The sequence below is a fragment of the Gadus morhua genome, chromosome 14, assembly GCF_902167405.1.
Source record: "Gadus morhua chromosome 14, gadMor3.0, whole genome shotgun sequence".
NCBI classification, from domain to species: Eukaryota; Metazoa; Chordata; class Actinopteri; order Gadiformes; family Gadidae; genus Gadus; species Gadus morhua.
Window position 1 is genome coordinate 18,033,208 of NC_044061.1, and position 19,206 is coordinate 18,052,413.

General features: G+C 42.9%; 1 protein-coding gene across 5 annotated transcripts in view; it reads right to left on the reverse strand.

Moving 5' to 3' along the window:
* The window catches only part of itga11a (integrin, alpha 11a), a 49,048-nt gene that overhangs the window by 1,584 nt on the left and 28,258 nt on the right, over window positions 1–19,206 (reverse strand). For 2 of the 5 annotated variants that reach the window (XM_030377627.1, XM_030377625.1), the window contains exons 14-29: window positions 15,449–15,652; window positions 14,957–15,087; window positions 13,870–14,036; window positions 9,897–10,036; window positions 8,723–8,833; window positions 8,500–8,585; window positions 8,050–8,260; window positions 7,071–7,169; window positions 4,355–4,431; window positions 3,802–3,885; window positions 3,425–3,515; window positions 3,217–3,330; window positions 2,673–2,756; window positions 2,372–2,485; window positions 1,893–1,988; window positions 423–536 (exon numbers count right to left, since the gene is read on the reverse strand). In XM_030377627.1, the coding sequence (XP_030233487.1) occupies window positions 423–536; window positions 1,893–1,988; window positions 2,372–2,485; window positions 2,673–2,756; window positions 3,217–3,330; window positions 3,425–3,515; window positions 3,802–3,885; window positions 4,355–4,431; window positions 7,071–7,169; window positions 8,050–8,260; window positions 8,500–8,585; window positions 8,723–8,833; window positions 9,897–10,036; window positions 13,870–14,036; window positions 14,957–15,087; window positions 15,449–15,652 (1,923 nt within the window). Of the gene's footprint in view, window positions 1–422; window positions 537–1,892; window positions 1,989–2,371; window positions 2,486–2,672; window positions 2,757–3,216; window positions 3,331–3,424; window positions 3,516–3,801; window positions 3,886–4,354; window positions 4,432–7,070; window positions 7,170–8,049; window positions 8,261–8,499; window positions 8,586–8,722; window positions 8,834–9,896; window positions 10,037–13,869; window positions 14,037–14,956; window positions 15,088–15,448; window positions 15,653–19,206 lie in introns of those variants that run through there. The other 3 variants (XM_030377626.1, XR_003979404.1, XR_003979405.1) reach the window with 3 other exon arrangements.

Below are 19,206 nucleotides of genomic sequence, written 5' to 3' on the forward strand. Positions count from 1 at the left end.
GAGATGGTTAGAGGACATCCATTACAATGACAATAACAGCCGCGTTAGACACCATCTGCTGTTTGCCGTGGTGAAATGATCCATCATTGCGCTAGCAATAACACATTATGTCACTGTCATCCAAATTAATAAAACAAAACCAAGTCAATAAAGGCACACTACTAGCCAATAATATTGTGACTAGTTGATCCCTGTACAAAAGGGTACTGGATCTGATCCCCAGGCCACTTTGAGCGAGATGCCTAGCCCCCTTACTGTTTCTTCAGTAAATCTGAAATCACTGTAAGTCGCATTGGATAAAACCATCTGCTTACTGACGAAATATTCATATAATTGGATTGTGTCTGAGCAACGTTTACATTAGATTAATCCCATTTGCGATGAAGCATCATGGAGCCTGTGTTGTGTTACGTCATGTTTACCTTCCATAATGCAAGGCTGAGCAGGGCTAACAGTAGCAGGCCCCCCAAAGTGCTTCCTATGATGATCCAGATGGAGATTCTGTAATCTCCCTCCTTCCTGATCTCCAACACGATCTACAGGGGGAGACAGAGAGACAGAGCCACAGTTGGGAAACGCAACTGCAGCTATTCTGACCCCACCAGTCACTAGACGAGAATCACAGCAACCACACAATTATCAAATAACCAAGATATTGTGGGAATAGTAATTACTTCACAAGCTCATGAAAATAGGGAAAGATAAGATGGTTCTTTATTAATCCCATACAGGGACCCCAAGCAGTGGAAAGATAAAGAAAGATAGAGATAATGTCATGTCAATGTCATAGTTCAGTTAGTTATTTTTTAATGATAACGCACACTTAATAATATAATAATAAATGACTGGAGGGTTAAGACTAAAACCCGACATGAGAGAATTCAGAGATTTTCTGTGGTCTAAATTACACCCGATTTAGGAAAATGTTCATTCCCTCACGGATAGTAAAAAAAGCCAACGAAATCCACGAGGCAACGCACTTCAATTTTCCAATAGCAACTGAGCAATTTAGCAAACTGCTTACCCACAAAAAGCAGCGTGCCAGATAAGGTTGTATAACACTGGCCAATAGATGGCAGCAGACATTAGCATGTTGGCCCCATTCTGTGATGTACAAATGGAAAGCACTGCTGGTCCTTTCGGTCCCCCAGCACCACGCAGCCACGTAGGCTGCAGTAGCAACATGAGCACACAGGGATTCTGCTGACCACCCCTCAATGCAAAGCCTTACTATACCAGCCAGTAACCACAACCACTGTGGTAGCGCTAAGAAATCTTCAGCAGAAACAATACGGTAAGACTTTATAATAAGGGTACATTCATTACCCATTGAATACCATTAGTTAATGCAGTAGTAAGCATTATTATATATCAGACAGTACTATTGGAGTTGTGGTTAGGGTTACGTTTTTGTAGTTTAGTTATTTTAGGTTGAAGTTACTCTAGTTAGGGTTATTGTTAGCATTAGTGGGTTAGTTAACATGTTTTTTTTTAACATGAACACCATGAGCAAATTATTACTTGTTAATGCTTACTAGTGCATAAACTAATGTTTATGCAGTATTCTTCCTGCAGAAGTGTAGTGATGTTTTTTGATATATTGTACCCTGATTTTAACAACATGTTACCAATGTAAGTTTTATGTATATTCTAAAATAGACCTAATCAAAACAAAATCAAAGCCATAGCCCATAGCAGAGGCTTTTTTTCGATTGAACCAAGCTTTGTAGTACAGTGATAAAACAGCAGCTAAGCGTCAAACACTTAACAGTCTCTCCTTTGCCGTTTCCCAGAAAGGCTTGAATCAAAGCTGGTGTTCAAGTCTGAGCACCACCAGAATTGATTTGCTGCTGAGGTCTTTGTATTTGTTGTTGTCGTTGTTGGTGACTCACATGTCTGAGTGGTCTGTCCTCATGTAGGAACAGCGGGCTGGTTGAGTCCAGCACAACGGATGCACTCGTCACAAGCTCCAGGATTTTGAACTGCAGCTGGAGGAGAAAACAACAAACCCAGCGAGAGAAAAATGTATTATCATTACCATGAACAGATTGGATATAGCATAATTAGTGCTCTGGCATCTGTTTCTCCAGTAGGTCTCCCACGTGTACTTTCAGAATGTATCCCATAGGGGGCTATGTGGTGATCACGAATATTATCCTCAAGGCTTTTGCTTGGAAAAAAAAAAAAATTCTAATATAGACAAGAAAACAGTGTAATGTATAATTTCCGTGCTACTTAAAGACAATAAACAATGACATCACGTCAACCTGCAAGCCAGTACGTAATACAATTACATCTCTCCCAATCTGGCAACCTTCAGGAGGGCGAGTAGGGAGACCTCGGAGCTCCGTCGCTCTGCGACCCTGCTCACCGCATGTAGCGTGTCTATCCGCAGCACCCCGGAGATCTTCACATCCACCTGTCGGCAGGTGTCCAAGTGGACGGTGCACTGGATGGGCAGAATCAGGCTGTTGGACTGGTTCTGCTGAGGCGTAGCGCACGTCATCCAAAGAGGAACAAGAACAAACAAGGAGGTATTCACGTTACCTCATGAAACCATGTAGAGATGTGTGGTGATGATTATGTCAATGAGAAACAAGGTGGATCGAATTTAATATATAGATAATTATAATGAATATATTGAATAAATATTTAATATGTGCTATATATACCAGACGTGTAAAGCGGGACAGGTCCTCCGGGGAGGCGCGGCTCTGGGCGACGTGCTGGGGGGGAACACACTGGGTCCCGTCTGTCTGGGGGGAGACATCACACACACACACACACACACACACAGCCACCACCACGGTCTATGGTCAGCAAGCACGTCGCCAGCCTAACTAGGCCCTCACATCCAGCTCCACAGTGATAACAGAGGATCAGTGAGGGGCCAAATAACGCACGCTTTGGCTCGCTCTGCATGTTTAGAAACCACGGATCATAACAACCCCAATGTGATTATTATTGCAATTATGGGTTGCATATATATCCTTCTCAACAAGCCTGAGGCTTTCTTTCCCAGACACAAAGACAGAAAGACAAACATGACACATGACCTATAGAAGGACAGGAATTATAGGGTGATGTCCACAGAAGTAGATCAAGGTGTCTAAACAAAATGTGTTGTCTGTGTCTAGAGTTCATGCAAGGTCCCTTAAAGAGTGAGACATTAAAGATGAGTGTTGACGTTGAACCAGCTCTACCTACACCTCCTACCTGGTCAATGTAGAAGTCGGCAACACGTAGGAGCTGGTTTCCATTCTTGGTCATTTCCGGGATTTCGATGTTGAGCTGCAGATCTCTGACTGGGAAAAAGCCTAAGTTCTGGATCTGGTAAAAAAATAAACAGTAGAATGTATTCAAACAGTGCCCATGAGTCGCAGCGCATTGAAATATACAGGTGGGGTGGGGAGTCGGAGCTCACCTGGAAAGTGAAGTTGAATGGCGGACCAACGACTCCAGGCTCCTCGAGAGACAGGTCTGACTTGATGTCATAGCGCCTCGGATAAGAATCCCTTCAGGAGAATGAGAGAGAGATACAGGGCGAGAGAGATACAAGAGGGAAACATAATAGAGGCTTCACTTTCATGGCATTAGGTATTTAGTGTCCTGTTGTAAGTGCACATTATACAAATCATTAGTGCGGAGCCCTGAATGCTGGATCTAAATGTACATGCTGTCAACTCCCATGAACAGTAGAAGCTAATAACTCCGTAACAGACACCACTAAAGGCTTCTCTCAAGAGTAGAAAGTAGAGCCAAGGGAAATGTACAGGAAGAAAATATATGCAAAAGACACACCTGGTGAACAGAAGGTCCGTCTGGTATTTCAGTGAGTAATGAATGTCATTGAGGTTGTCAGACAAGCTCATCTCCTCTCCATCACTTTGAAACAAAAACAGAGACATTTGATATTGAATACTGTTATTTAAAGATGTGGAAAGCATCTGAGATAAGTAAATTGTTGGACTTATGCCATTGTTTCTCCTAAGGGGGATTAATAAAGTTGTATCGTATCGTTTATATAATCTGAAATACCTTATTGAAGTACATGTCTGAATTGTTTGCATCAAAGCAACAGCATTTGCGACATCATGAAAAATACAAAAAAGACTAGTTTCGACAGGCAAAGCGAGTAACCATGAATAACAAACAATTATCCTTATCCTCTGCTACAATTTCCATACTGAGTATTGCTTTTCAATTAATGGACTAGAACTCTTGACAAAATCAGGAAACGAAAAACGGTTTCCAATATTTTGGGTAAAATTGTAACATCAACTAAGATATATACGGCCATGGGAGAGCTATACACATCTGTGTTTAAATGTTAACTTGTTTAAAGCAACCATACCTGGAGGCCTGGAGGCTGATTCTCACATGATCCAGGAAGATGGAGCGACTGAACTCAAACTCCAGTCGAAATGTCACCTAAACAGAGGAATCAAAGTGGTGGTCACTTTATGGTTTTGTCTTTGATGTAAGCCCGCCTTTTTGTTAAGTACACAAATTGAATGGCACCCGGTTTGGGGGAATAGCCGGATGTATTTCAAGAAGTCCAGGGACTTTAACAAATGTTTTATGGAGGAGATAATGACTTCCAACAAAGTAATATCCGTCGTCTAGCCAATAAGGTCAGGAAGGCCACAAGGTAAACCTTAAGTCTTGGCAGGGCCACTGTATCTGTCATAACACCAAAGAAAGCTTGTGGTGCCCTTTTCATTTTGGATGAAAAGGGCACCCGAAGTATCCCCGATAAGGTATCAAAGATATCAGGATACATTTTATAAAGTCTGACTTTTGTCTAGTGAGTTTGGTGGGAATCCAGCAATACTATGTACTGTTGTACTAAAAACCCACCATTGAAAGAAATTGCTTAATTTAGGCAAATGATGTAGCCTTTGATACAAATTTCCATGCTAACTTAAGTCTAACCCAAGACAAAGGATTAGATCAAATCTCAGGGGAGGACCTTGTGCAGGGGATGACCCGCGAGAACCAAGTAGGAAGAACAGACAAGAGCCGAAGAAACAGATAGATGAATGCAGAACTAAGGTGCATTTGAACAAATGGAGTGGAGGGAATTGTTTAAAATTCCCCAAGCGCCGTTACTGTAATGGATTCCTAATGGAGGCCATCTGGCCCCAGAACCACAACTAACAAGGTTAACTGTGGCTTCCATTTGGAATTAAGACTCTTGTGGCATCAAGCATATCATACACACACACACTGTACGCCATGCTCTATTCACATTTTTCCCCATTATCACACATTCACTCATACACACATAGTACACAGTAGCAAACAAGAACACCTGTGTGTACAACAGCATTGACAAACGCATGTGCTTAAGAATGTGGGCAGAAACTAGTTTGAATGGGTTTATAGAGGAAAATAGCAGAACAGGGCTCTTTTTTCATCCTCAACATTTGGGACATAGCACAGGGATGGGCAGTCTACATTATCCTTAACAAATCTATATACAATATTAAAAATCGATTCATTAATTGAAATAAGGGATGTTCATTCATTATAAAAGCCAACAGAAAGATGACATTAATTTGTATGCTTTTGTCGGTATAAACTAACCGTCCTCTTTGGCCAGAGATCCTGTTTTTTCCTGCAAGCACAACAATAATGGCCCATTTGGCAGCTGCAGTTGCCGTGACTCTTTGCTGTATTCTAAAATACTCAACCTTCAAATTTTGTATACCTATATAGTATTAAGAGCTTTGGTTCCTATAGTGAGTGATGAACTATGGCCCCCGAAGGCTTGAAGGGGGACTCAAGCCCACTATAAGCTGATATTGGCCACTTTGTAGTCAAGGAGATAATTGCCATTTGCAGTGAGAAGCTGGACCGTTCTATCACCCTCGCCTTCAATCGCCCCCCACTTCCTGTCAAAGCTCTCTCTTCTCCACCATGTCATCATTACGGTAGAGCCATTGTGTCTGAGCATGGACAAGGCGCCCTCCAAGTGCCTTGACCTTCGCTAGAGTGCGACGCATCACAAGGACACGGCAGAGAGCCTTAACACTGCTGTTGCCACAAGCTTACTGCATAACCAACAAATGGATGTATGTGTGATGCCAATGATGGTGGTCCAATGACAGAAGGATAGGCGATGACATCACCAAACTAAAGGTAATGAGCTCTAATGAACCAGATCGAATGGGTTGTTTCCATGTGGTTCTGAGTTAACCACGTTGGTCTGAAGTGCTGAAGCCTGTGGACTTTAGGAAGCTGTGGTCTACTTTAGTACAATCTCGGATCCAGCAGTGCTACTTTAGCAGAATTTCTTGGGGGGAAGGCACATACAACTTCAAGGGTCAGAGTTATGCCTTGTTTCCTGTTTTGTTAAGGATACATTCTACTCACTTCTATTCACTTCGGAAGGGGAGTTAAATAAGTGTTATTTTAAGTGCAAGTGGTAAATGTTCATTGCCAATAGCTAATTGTGTAATTACAGATCCCTGCCTCAAGCAACATGTTTGGTTGAAACAAATATGAAGCGTAAGAAAATATGCCGCATTCACCCAGGTTTGAACTCCTCTGTGATGATTTGTGAGACAACGTCTCCAGTCCTCAGTGGCCCAAGCATTAAATTTGTGATCTCTCTGCTAATGTTCCTTCTGATAAATTAATTAAAGAGGGCTATTCAAATTAATCTGATACTCTTCTACTTGAACTGTATATGCAATTCCCCCTGCCTCTCCTTCGCATGCTTGCTGTTTAGCTAGAAAATATATAGGCTTCATGGTGATATCAGCCATCATCACATATATTATGCATCGCCATGGTGACCCCTTGACAAGCATTAGTAATTACAGGTTCTTCGTCGCTCCTCTCCTCTCTTGTTGCATAAATGTATTCCATAGCAGATGATGGATATGTTGAAATGAACAGATGAGATAATGTATGTTATTCGCTGAAAAAGCACTTTCTATATTCAGGTTGAAAATATAACAGGTAATATTTATTCCAGTGTGCTTCAGGTCAGAGTCGCGGTGCGGACAGCCAGTGACCGTGTGGGAGTGGGTGGTGTGTGGGGGGTTTGAGGGGGGGCTCACCTGGGTCTTGGCTCTCATGAAAGGCGCACTGACATTGCAGAGCCTGACGTTCTTCAGCCGAGCCTCGTAGTGGCACTCCACACGAATGTCCGTTTTGTCCTGCATGGAGAACAGCTCTTTAGAACCACTTGGGAACACATTCAGTCACATTCATGCGCTACAATAATATAGTGAAAGACATTAAATTCATGAGCTGCCCAGATTTATGTGCTTTTACTCTTGGCAGAAATCACCCATATTATGCAGTATTTATTCTAATGACCTGAAGGCACTGCTTTTAGTTATTTAGTTAAACACGCAGTGTATGCAGTGACTAACATTCAGATAAATGTCGTTTAGCAGCAGGTAGGGCTGAGGGGGCCTCTTGCTCAAGGACGCTTACAGGTTAGGCTGCGGACATTGGGGATCGGACCAGCACCTCTTGGCTTGGAGAGTAGACAGTCTAGCCACTATACCATCCTGCTTTTCTACCTCAAAGGGATGTGTGGCCACATCCGGGTGGTGAAGCCACCAGTAATATTTACACACAATATGTACTCTAATGTACCAGAAGTAATACCGGCTTTATCATCGTAAGACGACAGCAGGGTTAAAAAAGAATGAATGACCTAGGCCAATAAAAGTTACATTGGGACGGTTCAACTTCAACTCACCATCCCGTTAGGGCCAGTGCTAAAGAATGTGATGCGCTACATATAAAATAAAGAAAGTTTAATGATAAAATGGAAATGGTTCTGGAAACGCCTCTATGTATGCATTGAGGGTCCTGTTGCCATTGAAACCAGGATAGTGTTGAACAGAGATGGCGGTCAACAGGAGAAAGGGATTGTTGTTTTGAGGTGTATTTGTTTAAATATATGATTAACCACGTCAAGTAACAAAAGCCATTGCTTTATTTTCTAACGATACTGGTTTTGAGCCCTGACCTACAGCAGAGTAAAACAACAGCGATGGTGGGAAGGCTGGGAGACCCCGTTACCTTGACGATGAGGCTGGAGAAGCGCAGGTTGTGTGTGTAGGAGATGTTGAGGCGAGCCCCATAGGCGTTCTCCCCTTTATTGTCCAGACGCACGTCGACCACCACCCTCCGCCGCTGGACCTCCATCACCCTGACCGCTGGGTCGGCGTCGCCGCCAGCCAGGCGCCGGCAGTAAGCGCCACTGGAGGGCAGCGGCTGCTCGCAGAACTTCCTGTGAAGGGAGACGAGGTAATGGACAGCGAAGGAGAACGAGGGCGAAGACGTGAGACGAGATGAAGGAGAGAGAGGCAACGAGACGGAGAGAAACCGAGTGTGTGTGTGTGTGTGTGTGTGTGTGTGTGTGTGTGTGTGTGTGTGTGTGTGTGTGTGTGTGTGTGTGTGTGTGTGTGTGTGTGTGTGTGTGTGTGTGTGTGTGTGTGTGTGTGTGTGTGTGTGTGTGTGTGTGGCTACCTGGGAGTGATCAGATCCGTGACGCTCTGCAGTGCCAGGTCAGGTATACACCGATCATCCTCATCACAGCCATTCCAGAAAGGAAGCTATAGCAGAAACACAATTTCTCTGAATTATTTTGAATACGTTATTGATCGTTTTTTGAATTTCACATTTTGAGAAGAGCCGTTCAATCAAGCCATAACATGTCAATACATTAAAGTAAAAGAGCACTTTATTTTACCTCAGTCTTTGAAACAGTTGGCCAAGTGTCATCTAGGATAGGGCCTTGGTCTAGATCTTGCATCCCCACTTGTACAGCAAAGACTATAGGCCGTACATAGTCAGTAGTCTCCTAAAATACATAGCCTTGTTAAAAGAGTTCACAAAACATTACATAAGTGCACTAGGCCTTGTCCATGGAACTTATTAGCACATATTGTTTCTACATTTAAAAACATTGGTTAACATTTTGAATAACTGCAACTTTAAAGCATAAATAAAGCATTAGCAAAAAGCGGATTCCTCATTTATGAAGCATTGCTCATTCATTACTGCTCATTAGTAAGCTGTTCATAATCAGTTATCAATTATTATCAAGATAATTTGATAGTGGTTTATAAGATAATTTCTAAAGGGTAGGTTAAAGATTTACTATATATAAGTAATGTCTTGATAATGCTTTATGAGCACTTAATATTGCTGACCTTCCTGAATAGTTTAAGTAGTTAGAAAGCAAGGATTTTGAGTGAGCTTATCTAAACTATTTTTGCCTTGCTAAGCATTCATAAACGACATGTAAAGGCTGGATCAATAGATTCAGGTAGTTAAAATGCATTAGTTAAGTCCTTTTTGTGAGCTCATCTTATGTGAGGACTATCTATGCCTTACTAAGCAATTATAGTTTACATCTAAATGCTGGAAGTGCCTCAAGCACCATTGCAGCAGATTAGGGCATATATAGTCATCACAAGAATAACTCACACAAGAAGTGTAACTAATGTTTTCTAAATACCTGACCTAATTATGAATTGCATCAATATTTGGAGTTCATCTTGCATTATTACTACGTTCAATATTTAGCAAATCCTCAACTTATTTTTTTTTATAATGTCTCGGAACAATGCTTTATAATGCTGAATTCACTAGTACACGGGTTGTTAAGTACAGTTTGTAGCATGTCAACACAACATGCAATCAGAACACAGCGATCGTCTTTTCTAAACAATGCATTATTTACTGAAATCGATAAGCTAAAGAGTGAGAAAAAGATCAGTTCACTGTAATCAGGGTTAGCTAATTACTTTCAACTGGCGTTGAATGCCTGCAAATTATGCTTTCTGGTGGTTGCCCAACACTGGAAGGGTAAATGCGGTTAGATAATAAGTGGTACGGGTTAGAAAGAGTGGTCGCCTTACCAACACATGGAAGTAGATGTGTTCACAGGTCTCTTTCCCAGGAAGCAGGGTCAGGTTTTGAGGTTGCAGCTTTTCCAGGCTGTCCATAATGGCGCGGGGGTTGAAACGACGCTCCGCAATAGAGACGTTGTATTTGATCGCTTATTGGCAACAAAAAGAGAAAAAATAAGTAAATGCATAACTTTTTATTATACCATTCTTTATTCATAAAACAATAATAATAAAAATATACTGTATATTACTCTCAATTCTTTCTCACTTCTTTACTCAGGGCGTTTGTATGTATTTGCTGTAATCATAGTGGAATTTTTACCACTAGAATGGTCGGCTGTCTGAACTGGCACTGTTCTCAACGGAACTGTTCAAAGTGAATGAACTGTTGACTTTGAATGCAAAGGGACACGTCATTGCAGTACAACGCCATAGGCAGGGCCATAATGATGTCCACTTTAGTGCCAAACCAGCAGCAAAACTATTGTGGGCCCAACCCGGTAGCACGATTGTCCGTGCTCTGACTGGGATACGATTGAAGACATTCAAGAAATTCAGCCTTGGTGCAGAATTACAGCCACTACGAGCCAGTCCCACAATGTGCTTTCAACAAACGTTCAGTTTTTTAGAGGCGGGTCAAGGTAGAGGGTTGGGGTGTTGCCCTGAGCAGCTTGCGGCCACAGTATCATGCGTTAGTTTTTACAGTGGATGCATCACAATGTCTCGAATATCATCCGGAGGCCACACAGCTTTTGGCCGTGTTGTGTAAATATTCTAGCACACTCCAGGTGCTCCGGCGGGAGTCCTGGAGCTCTATATCTAAATATTATGAATCTCAAACGACTGCTTTGGGTTCTTCGACGTCTCTGGTTCCTCCACTTCCACGTCAATCTGAAGTACAGACTGAGCGGCGAAATGGAGTAGAAAGGGATTGTTGCAGTTTAGGGACTCCCGGTACTTCCACAACGAGACTCGTAGTGGGGGTTATCTCGACATGGAGGAGAAAGGGATTGTTGCCTGAAGATTGTTGCTCGGGATTATGGTGCTATGCGTCATAACACCAACCGCAGATCGGTTATCCAAATTAACAAAGTAGTGTACAACACTTGTGTTACAGTGTGCATATTCAAATACACACATGTGGAGCTGTCACGATCTGAGCTCATTGTCTCATTGGCGGGCCAAATTCCCTCATTTTGGCGGGCCAAAACTACTACGTTTTCTGTCGTAAAATAACGTAGTTATAGTACATTTTGGTGTGGGACTGGGTTTAAGGGACGTGGTTGGTTTCAGTTTCTGTGGAGGTCTGCTGCAATAATTGGAAGAATCAGATTGTTGTTTTGACGTATCCATAACTAGAGGGTAGATAACTAGATAACACCTCTTAAGTAGAAAAAAAACACTCCCATTCAAAATGCATGGGTTAACATTTCTTTCTGTGTAGCACAAAAAAGTCTGAGAAACACTCCAATTCCAAATGTATGGGTTTACATTTCGTTCTGTTTGGCACGAAAGAAGTCGGACAATCGTGCTCTGGAAAAGGATTCAATAGAATATCGTGTGGTACTGGGTGTGTTGGCAACACTTTAATGAAGCCTTAAAGGGAACATATTATGAAAACAACACTTTTCCTTGGATTTGGGGTGTTGTTTTGGGTCTCTGGCGCTCCAACACGCATACAAACTTTGAAAAAAGTCTGTACATTAATTTTTGAGTGAGATATGCATTTCTGAAAGTACCCCGCCTACTGTTACCAAACGAGCGAGTCAGTTTCGGTGCCCCCTCCCTCCTACGTAGGAAGGGGGGGACATGAATATTGCCTCCCACTTCCCCACACCCCTCCATTAGGAGCACAGCTAAGATTTTGTGGACCAGTGGACGAGCAGCTCCGGCAAGGGAAAGCACCATAATACGTCTCCTTTAGGAAATCAAGGTGCTTTTAACCTTTCTCTGCCAAATGACATGCAGCTGACACTTGACATTATGGGACAATATCAAGTAAAACTATTTCAACAAATCATTGATTGGTAAAATAGGATTCTCAAATGCCTTTTGAATGCCAGATAAAGTGCTTAAAAGCTAGACGCGTCATCTAATGGGGCACTGTGAATCCCTTTCCAACTCTTACGAAGAGTATATAAATGCAATGAACTTCACCTTAAGTTGTTCCACACTTAATCACCTAGTTCGCTGCATGACTGTGAGGTGTGCAGGTGATGGTTGAAGGCAATATGGAGTGTATAAAACAAGGCATTCGTCCTAGGGCAGACATTAAGGATGTGGAGAATTAGGACAGCACTTCAGACTAACCATCCCTGTGTTACTGATAATGGCCACAGAGTACATCCCCTGCCAGTTTGCTGTTCAATTTACACATAATAAAGTCAACGTTTGTACTTCTTTGATGCTTAAAAAGCTTTTAACCGAGAGGACATTGGTATGAGGTAAGTAGGTGCTTTATGGAGACCGTAGTTTCAGTTCATATACCAGAGAGAGCCGACAAACAACAGCACATCTGCCATTCATTACCAGACAGACAGACAGGCGTGCACACACACACACACACACACACACACACACACACACACACACACACACACACACACACACACACACACACACACACACACACACACACACACACACACACACACACACACACACACACACACACACGGCTAACAAGGGGAAAATGTAATGAATCCACTGGATATGGCCACAGAGGAAAAGATAACACCCCCCATCCCCCTCCCCACATACACACACTCGTCTCATGGATTTCATCAAGACGTTGAGTCGACGGGGGTTAACTGGAAACGCGAATGAAACCCAAGCGCCGTCCCATCTCCGTTCTGTTCAAACAAACAGGGAGCAGAGAGTCCCCTGCAGGTGTGGTCAACGGGCGGCCACAGGCAGCGGCGCCCAATCTGCTTCCACCAGGGACACCTGCACGGCCCACATCAGTGTAGTCGCCCAGTTATTGAACCATGATAATAAACCACTCATTTAAAGGTGCTGTGTGTTAGATTCAACAGCTTCTTTTTGAATGTAGATATCCATGAGACAAATGCTCAACCAAATCTCTTTTGTTTGACTGTAGGCCGCTTCCGACTCATTTCTGACCAATCAAGGCATCTCTTCCCTGATCGGGGAATCTCTATCTTGCCTGTCAATCACTTGTGTGCAGACAGCGTTACCCTCTCAACGGCGTCTAAACATTAGGGAGGGAGGGAGGGAGGGAGCCGAAAATACTGTTCTCTTCTGCTCTTAGTCTTCCTGTCATCTCTTAGATTCCGTGCACAGTTATGGGTCCATTGTCAGTAATGGGGTAAGAGTGTAAACAAATAGATGGAGTTCTTCAATGCAGACCTATGTGACTTAATCTGATCTTCTTTTAACCAGATCCTAAGTCTAGTAAGGAGTGGTGTACACCTCTTTCTGGAGGGATTGAGTGGCTGTCTTGTTAAGTAGCAAAAAGTGTAAATTGGGTTGAAATCCGTCCTCATGGCCATCCCGTTTGGATGTAATGCCATGCTTGGATAGATGAACACATACAGATCAATCATAGTTTGCAATGCACCAGTCCAGTCCAGTCCACCTGAATATAGATGAGATGCCAATAACAAGAAAATCTGCTTATATGGTGCTATAGCTTTTCTAACACAGAATCAATCCCTCTAAAGTCATATATGATGTCAATGCCAAATTACAACCACATTTTGCAAAAAATAAATGAATGTCAGTTGCACCTTTGATATAATAACGACACCCTCCCTAACCCTATTCAGGGAGGGTTCCCTTTAAATCTGTAAAACAATGAATTAAACATCACAAGGGACATGTGTTGGAGAGAATGCGTTTCAGACTAAATTCCACATTGTCCCTGCTCTTGGGCATCGGTCCAAATAGGCTGCTTTAAAATTGTACAGGCAAGGGAGTGAGGGGCTAGGAGGGGGGAGGGGGCTGGATTAATGTTTCTTACCGATTTCCTGCGTGGGATTTAAGGCCGTTCTGCCGGTGACATTGAGACAAACAATGGCCGACATGCAGGTCACATCTTTGCCACCTCTCTGGCAGTCCTTCACGAAGATGTTCACCTTGTTGGGCTCGAACCTGATGTTGGCGTTGATCCTCACCACGCTGCGTGACCTGTTGATCAATAGCCGGGTTGGTTATGCTACCATCATGTCCGTCCATTATGGCACCCATTGCACACCTAACCCTCCCTTGAGAACCTTCCCTTTTTTCTCGTTTTCTTGAATGATATTTAAGGGACTTGCTCCTTCTTTCCTCCTTTTCTTTGGGGGCTAAGCTTATGTGGGGGGGGGGTACAGACTGTACCTGTGATTAAAGGGACTGCATGGGAAATTTTGACATACATAAGTCGTTTCAAGCATTTAACATGTTTTCCATTTCACAAAATAATTAGCCCTTCCCTGACAGCCTGTGGAGGGTTGAATTCACAGGGGTCAGAAATAATAATGAATTTCTGCTTCGGACAGGTAGTCCCTTTAAGAACTACACATATAATTGACTTGACTTTAATCAGGTTTATCAGTGGGAATGTTCACAATATAGTAGGAGATTAAGACTTCCCATATCTTTAGTTATTAATTGACTCAATGTATTGGCAAAAGCCATAGCAAAGGTGTTAGATAAGAGGTAGTGAGGCAGCGTTTGTGGGAAATGGAGGTCCTATCTTTGGACAGAGATAAGCTAAATACACTTTTTCGAAAATCTCTGAGCAGAGATTAACCCTTTACATCCATTAGCATTTATCACAATTTATTCAGACTTTTTTTAATTGATCTATTAACTTGCATACCAAAACACATACCACCGGGTTATATTGTAGGCCAACAATACGTTACTTTATGTTACGTTTAGTTCAAGGCCAACTCTGTATGGCACACCCTGGATGGATCAACAATCAAGGAGTCTCTCCTATTGCTTCTATATATCAAACGCAATAGCCACTACACACACGCACGCACGCACGCACACACACACACACGCACAATAGCTTCATCCCGATGTGCCGTGGTCGGACTTAAAGGGGCAGTACCAACCAGAGAAGAATGGCAGCACCATAGGAGCCCACGGCCAGGTCCACCAGCCCGTCCTCGTTCATGTCCATCCTCCCGTGGATGTTCTGGCCAAAGTAGCGCAGGCCGGCTGCCAGGTCAGCAGCCGCTATCCTCTGGACCGCAGCAGAGAGGGAGAGGGCAGGACGAACACATGGCATTACTCTAAATATCCTGTCCTCCTGCCCAGTATCGACAAGAGGATGTCCACGGGGAAAAGGGAGCGTTGTACTATAATATTACTTGAATTACTACTGGTGTTATTTGTTTGAACAGCGCTCGTTAATGGTTTCAGAGCTTATGAACTCCATGATAATGACATTCATCATATGCTGTGAATGTTTACAGCCACTACCGTTGAGTTTATAAACCTCCACTACTTTTGGACTGTGCCTCTCCATAAACAAACCCAAATAAATCCTGGTAGTTAGAACTTCCACCCAGCACCATCGCTCAGAGTGATTATGATGAACTTACCTGTTTGTATTTGCGAAGGATGCGATTCTGCTGGCTGAAGAAGAGATAGATTGCCCCCTTGTGGTCGTCCTCTAGGGGGGCTCCCACCACCAGGTCATTGAATCCGTCCCCGTTGAGGTCAGGGACAGGGGCCAGCGATGAGCCAAAGCGAGCATTCTGTCCACCGTTGTGGATCTCCAGCGCACCCTCAAGGATGAACCGGTTCTGAGGGAGGGAGGAAGGGAGAAACGAGACAGAGTGCAGAAAAATGTAACACCGTTACTATGACTTGTCTAATCAAACCTGAAAAATAAACATGGAAAGGGAACTTATGGGAGAAAATGACTGAGGTTAAAATAAACTATGAGAAACATCTTGCCCACATGATTGACACCTGTGTGGAAAAAGGCAGAGTTAATCAAGGGCCCTGTTCCAAGGGAATTCCATGTGTCGTTTATGACACATGGAGACACCTCCAGATAGCCCTCTGTGAGGAGCCCCTTATCTCATCATTCATTAGAGCTGGCCCTGGGGTCTCCGGTGAGGTGACTGCTGAAGCAGTGATCCCTCTTTAGTCAATGAACTCAGTCCAATTCTCAGTTCACTTAGATATTAAGGTTGTATAGGTATACAAGTATATATTGTAAGTATTGTTACAATTAAAGCTAAACGTTAAACACTTTATTAATATTTTATCTGGCCCATTTGAAGGAAAGGTCAACAAATGCCTACATCCTGAGGGACATTAACACGTGTCACTCATTCACACTGTTTGCCTTTCAACTAACACTAATGCCCCGTCCACACAGAGCCAAAACGGGCGAAGACGATCCAGTTTCGTTTTATGCGGTTCAGGAGTCATTGCGAAACCGCATCGAGCTGTAGAAACGCTGTAGTAAATATTCAAGGCGCTGGTTCTCCACAGAAAGAAGTGGAGCGCATCAAGCCTGCGCGCATACGGCCTGCACTCTGTATACAAACATTCAGTCGTGAGGAGAGTCAGCCTTTTAAATTGAGCAGAAATACTTTTTAATGTACAGTTAGTAATTACATTTATCAAGGAGCTTTATTTAAAGCTACAAAAATAATACAAATAAAACAATAAATAAAGAATTCAACGCAACTCTGAAGTCCCCCAGCTGGTGGGGGGGCGATGACGTCAGCATCTGCGTTTCAGGCGTCCACACGAATCCTAACACGAAAGCGCATAGGTCCGGATAGATTTGAAACCACCCTGGGACCTGGTTTCAGAAAAGAGTGTTTTCGGCCACCAGGTCCGCCGGATCCTTCTGGACGGTCGGCCCGAACGCACAAGACTTATGCCGTTTCACCTAAAAATTGGCTCTGTGTGGAAGTGTGAGTGTCATGTAAACGCACTGAAGTCAGTCATTGCGTTTACATGCACCGCATAATCCGATTACAGCCATAGTTCGACTATACATGGTGGTGAGAAAATCGATTTATTGGCCGAAGCATGTCATACCCCGGTACGATAGGTGGCGCTGTACCCATTTTAACTAGTGGTAATAGAGCCACCGGCTGAACTCTTTACGTCACCAGCAACAACAAACTCATTCGAGAAAGATGTCTTCAGTAGACAGCTGTCAGTTCAAGTCCATGTCACTTCTCCGACACTCCATGGATCCGACCTCTCAATAACCCGAAATACTCCCATTGGTGCCCAGTTGTCCGACGTCCCTTTATTTAGAAAAAAATAAACCCTCTACTCCGACATCCCATGTTCCAACTATATGGGTTTTTGTGGAACACCTCCAATAATCGAATATCTGAATCAACAACATCACGTGAAATTACTTTTCTCAAGCCTATTAACACATTTCAATGTTGCATGCCATGTGGCTGTCTGCCAGGGCTCCGACGCACTCTTTCAGATTCATTATATCTGAGAATAACGCCGTCAGTTCGGCCGCGCAATGAATGAATAAAGATCGTAAACACATCGGAAGAAAAAATATATATATTTTGACAGATGTACCTGAAGTTACTACTTTACAACCATGTTGATGACCAACATCACACGGATGAAAACAATCTTTTCACATCCGTTTTCCTTGGCAGCATTTCAGGAATGTCTCCCTATTAATGTACTCATTGAAATAGTGAACTAGCTGTAGAAACGCTACATAATCCAGGCCTATGTGTGGCACTGATTCTCCACCAAAAAAGAAGAAGATGAGGCGGAGCATGCGCATCAAGCCTGCACACTGTATACAAACATACAGATGAGGAGGACAAAACGAACATCAGCACTTTTACCCAAACTTGTCGATTGGGCAGAAACTACATTTTAATGTACAGTTAGCAATTCAATTAAAGGGGCTGTATTTAAAGCTAGAAAAAATACGGCAAACAAAAACAAATTAGACGGAAAGCTCACCTTGGGAGGGCGGGCAACGACATCATCGTTTGCGTATGGCGTCCCAATCCTAACACGAAAACGCAGGGAGACGTTTTTCACTTTTTCTCTATTTCACCCTGTGACCTAGTTTAAAAAAAGTGTGTTTGCAGGAACCTAAAACGCCGGGTCCATCTGGACGGTCGGCCCAAATGTGAAAGACTTGCTTTTTTACACAAAAATCGTTTTAGTACGGACAGGGCCTTAATCCCTCCAACCTAGTCCTTCTCAACCTCAACAATCTCAGTATCAATGTGGACAAGTGCTCGGGACATCTTTCATAAAACCAGATATAAACACTCCAAGGACCCCGTGCACAACTCTCATAACCTGGTCATCATGCGCACATACAAACTCAGCATATTGGCCATAAACACGACCAATATGTTCAGACTACAGAGAGGTCTCACAACAAGAAGATAAAATAAGCCTATCAAGCAGGCACATATGGTCAGGAGATGAGTTCAGGTTGTGGGTGCGTTATGACTCCTTGTTCCATGGCTTACCTCAGGGTTTCAGCTGACAGAAGCGTCTTCTCTTGAAATCAATTCCTTTAAACAACTGCTCTGACTGCTGTCCTGAACTCTTTAGCAGCTATCAAACTCAGCTGTTTGTTTTTCCTCATTGCATTTCTTCTCAGTCTGCTAATCATTCGCTACATCAATATACAAAAGCCATGAAAGCCGGAGATCAAATGAGCTTCTAGCCTGCTTTATATTCCTTTGTTTTCAACCAGAGATTATAGGAAATCTTTAATTTTACGGTCTTTCACTGTGATTCTAAAAGCTATTCTGAGCTGTTGCTGAATCAAAGGAAAATCGCTGGATTTCCATAAAGATGTTCTAATTGCATGTCCAACATAAAGCGACTTTGGGGGATGTGGTGGGATAGTAAACCTCTGAAGAATGAAGTTGTATTTGAAATTAGAATCCTATGCGTGTGACTGTGGAAATTAATTTTCTACTTTGTGTTCCAACTATTGATTCAAAAATATTTCTGTTTCAGCCTATAAATTATAAATAATAGCCATGATTTGAAAGGAAACTGCTGATGCAGAGAGCGAACTGATCTGATGGTTGTGTGGTCAAGCGAGACATTGAGGTTGACCACACAAGATAGTGTGTTGAGTAATTTGTTCTGCCTCAGACAGATTGACAACGTGGGGAGAATATCACCATCACTTCATGAGTTCCCATGAGTAAATAAAAAAAGGTTAGCCTCTCGAATGAAATTTTGCGTATTCAAAGTTTACACATGAGGATTACAGCAGCCTTGAAGTATTTAAACGAGAAAAGCTAGTTTTACTCATCCATGTTCCATGAGAAATGGCAAATATTTATTAATCATGATGCAGGCATTAGTG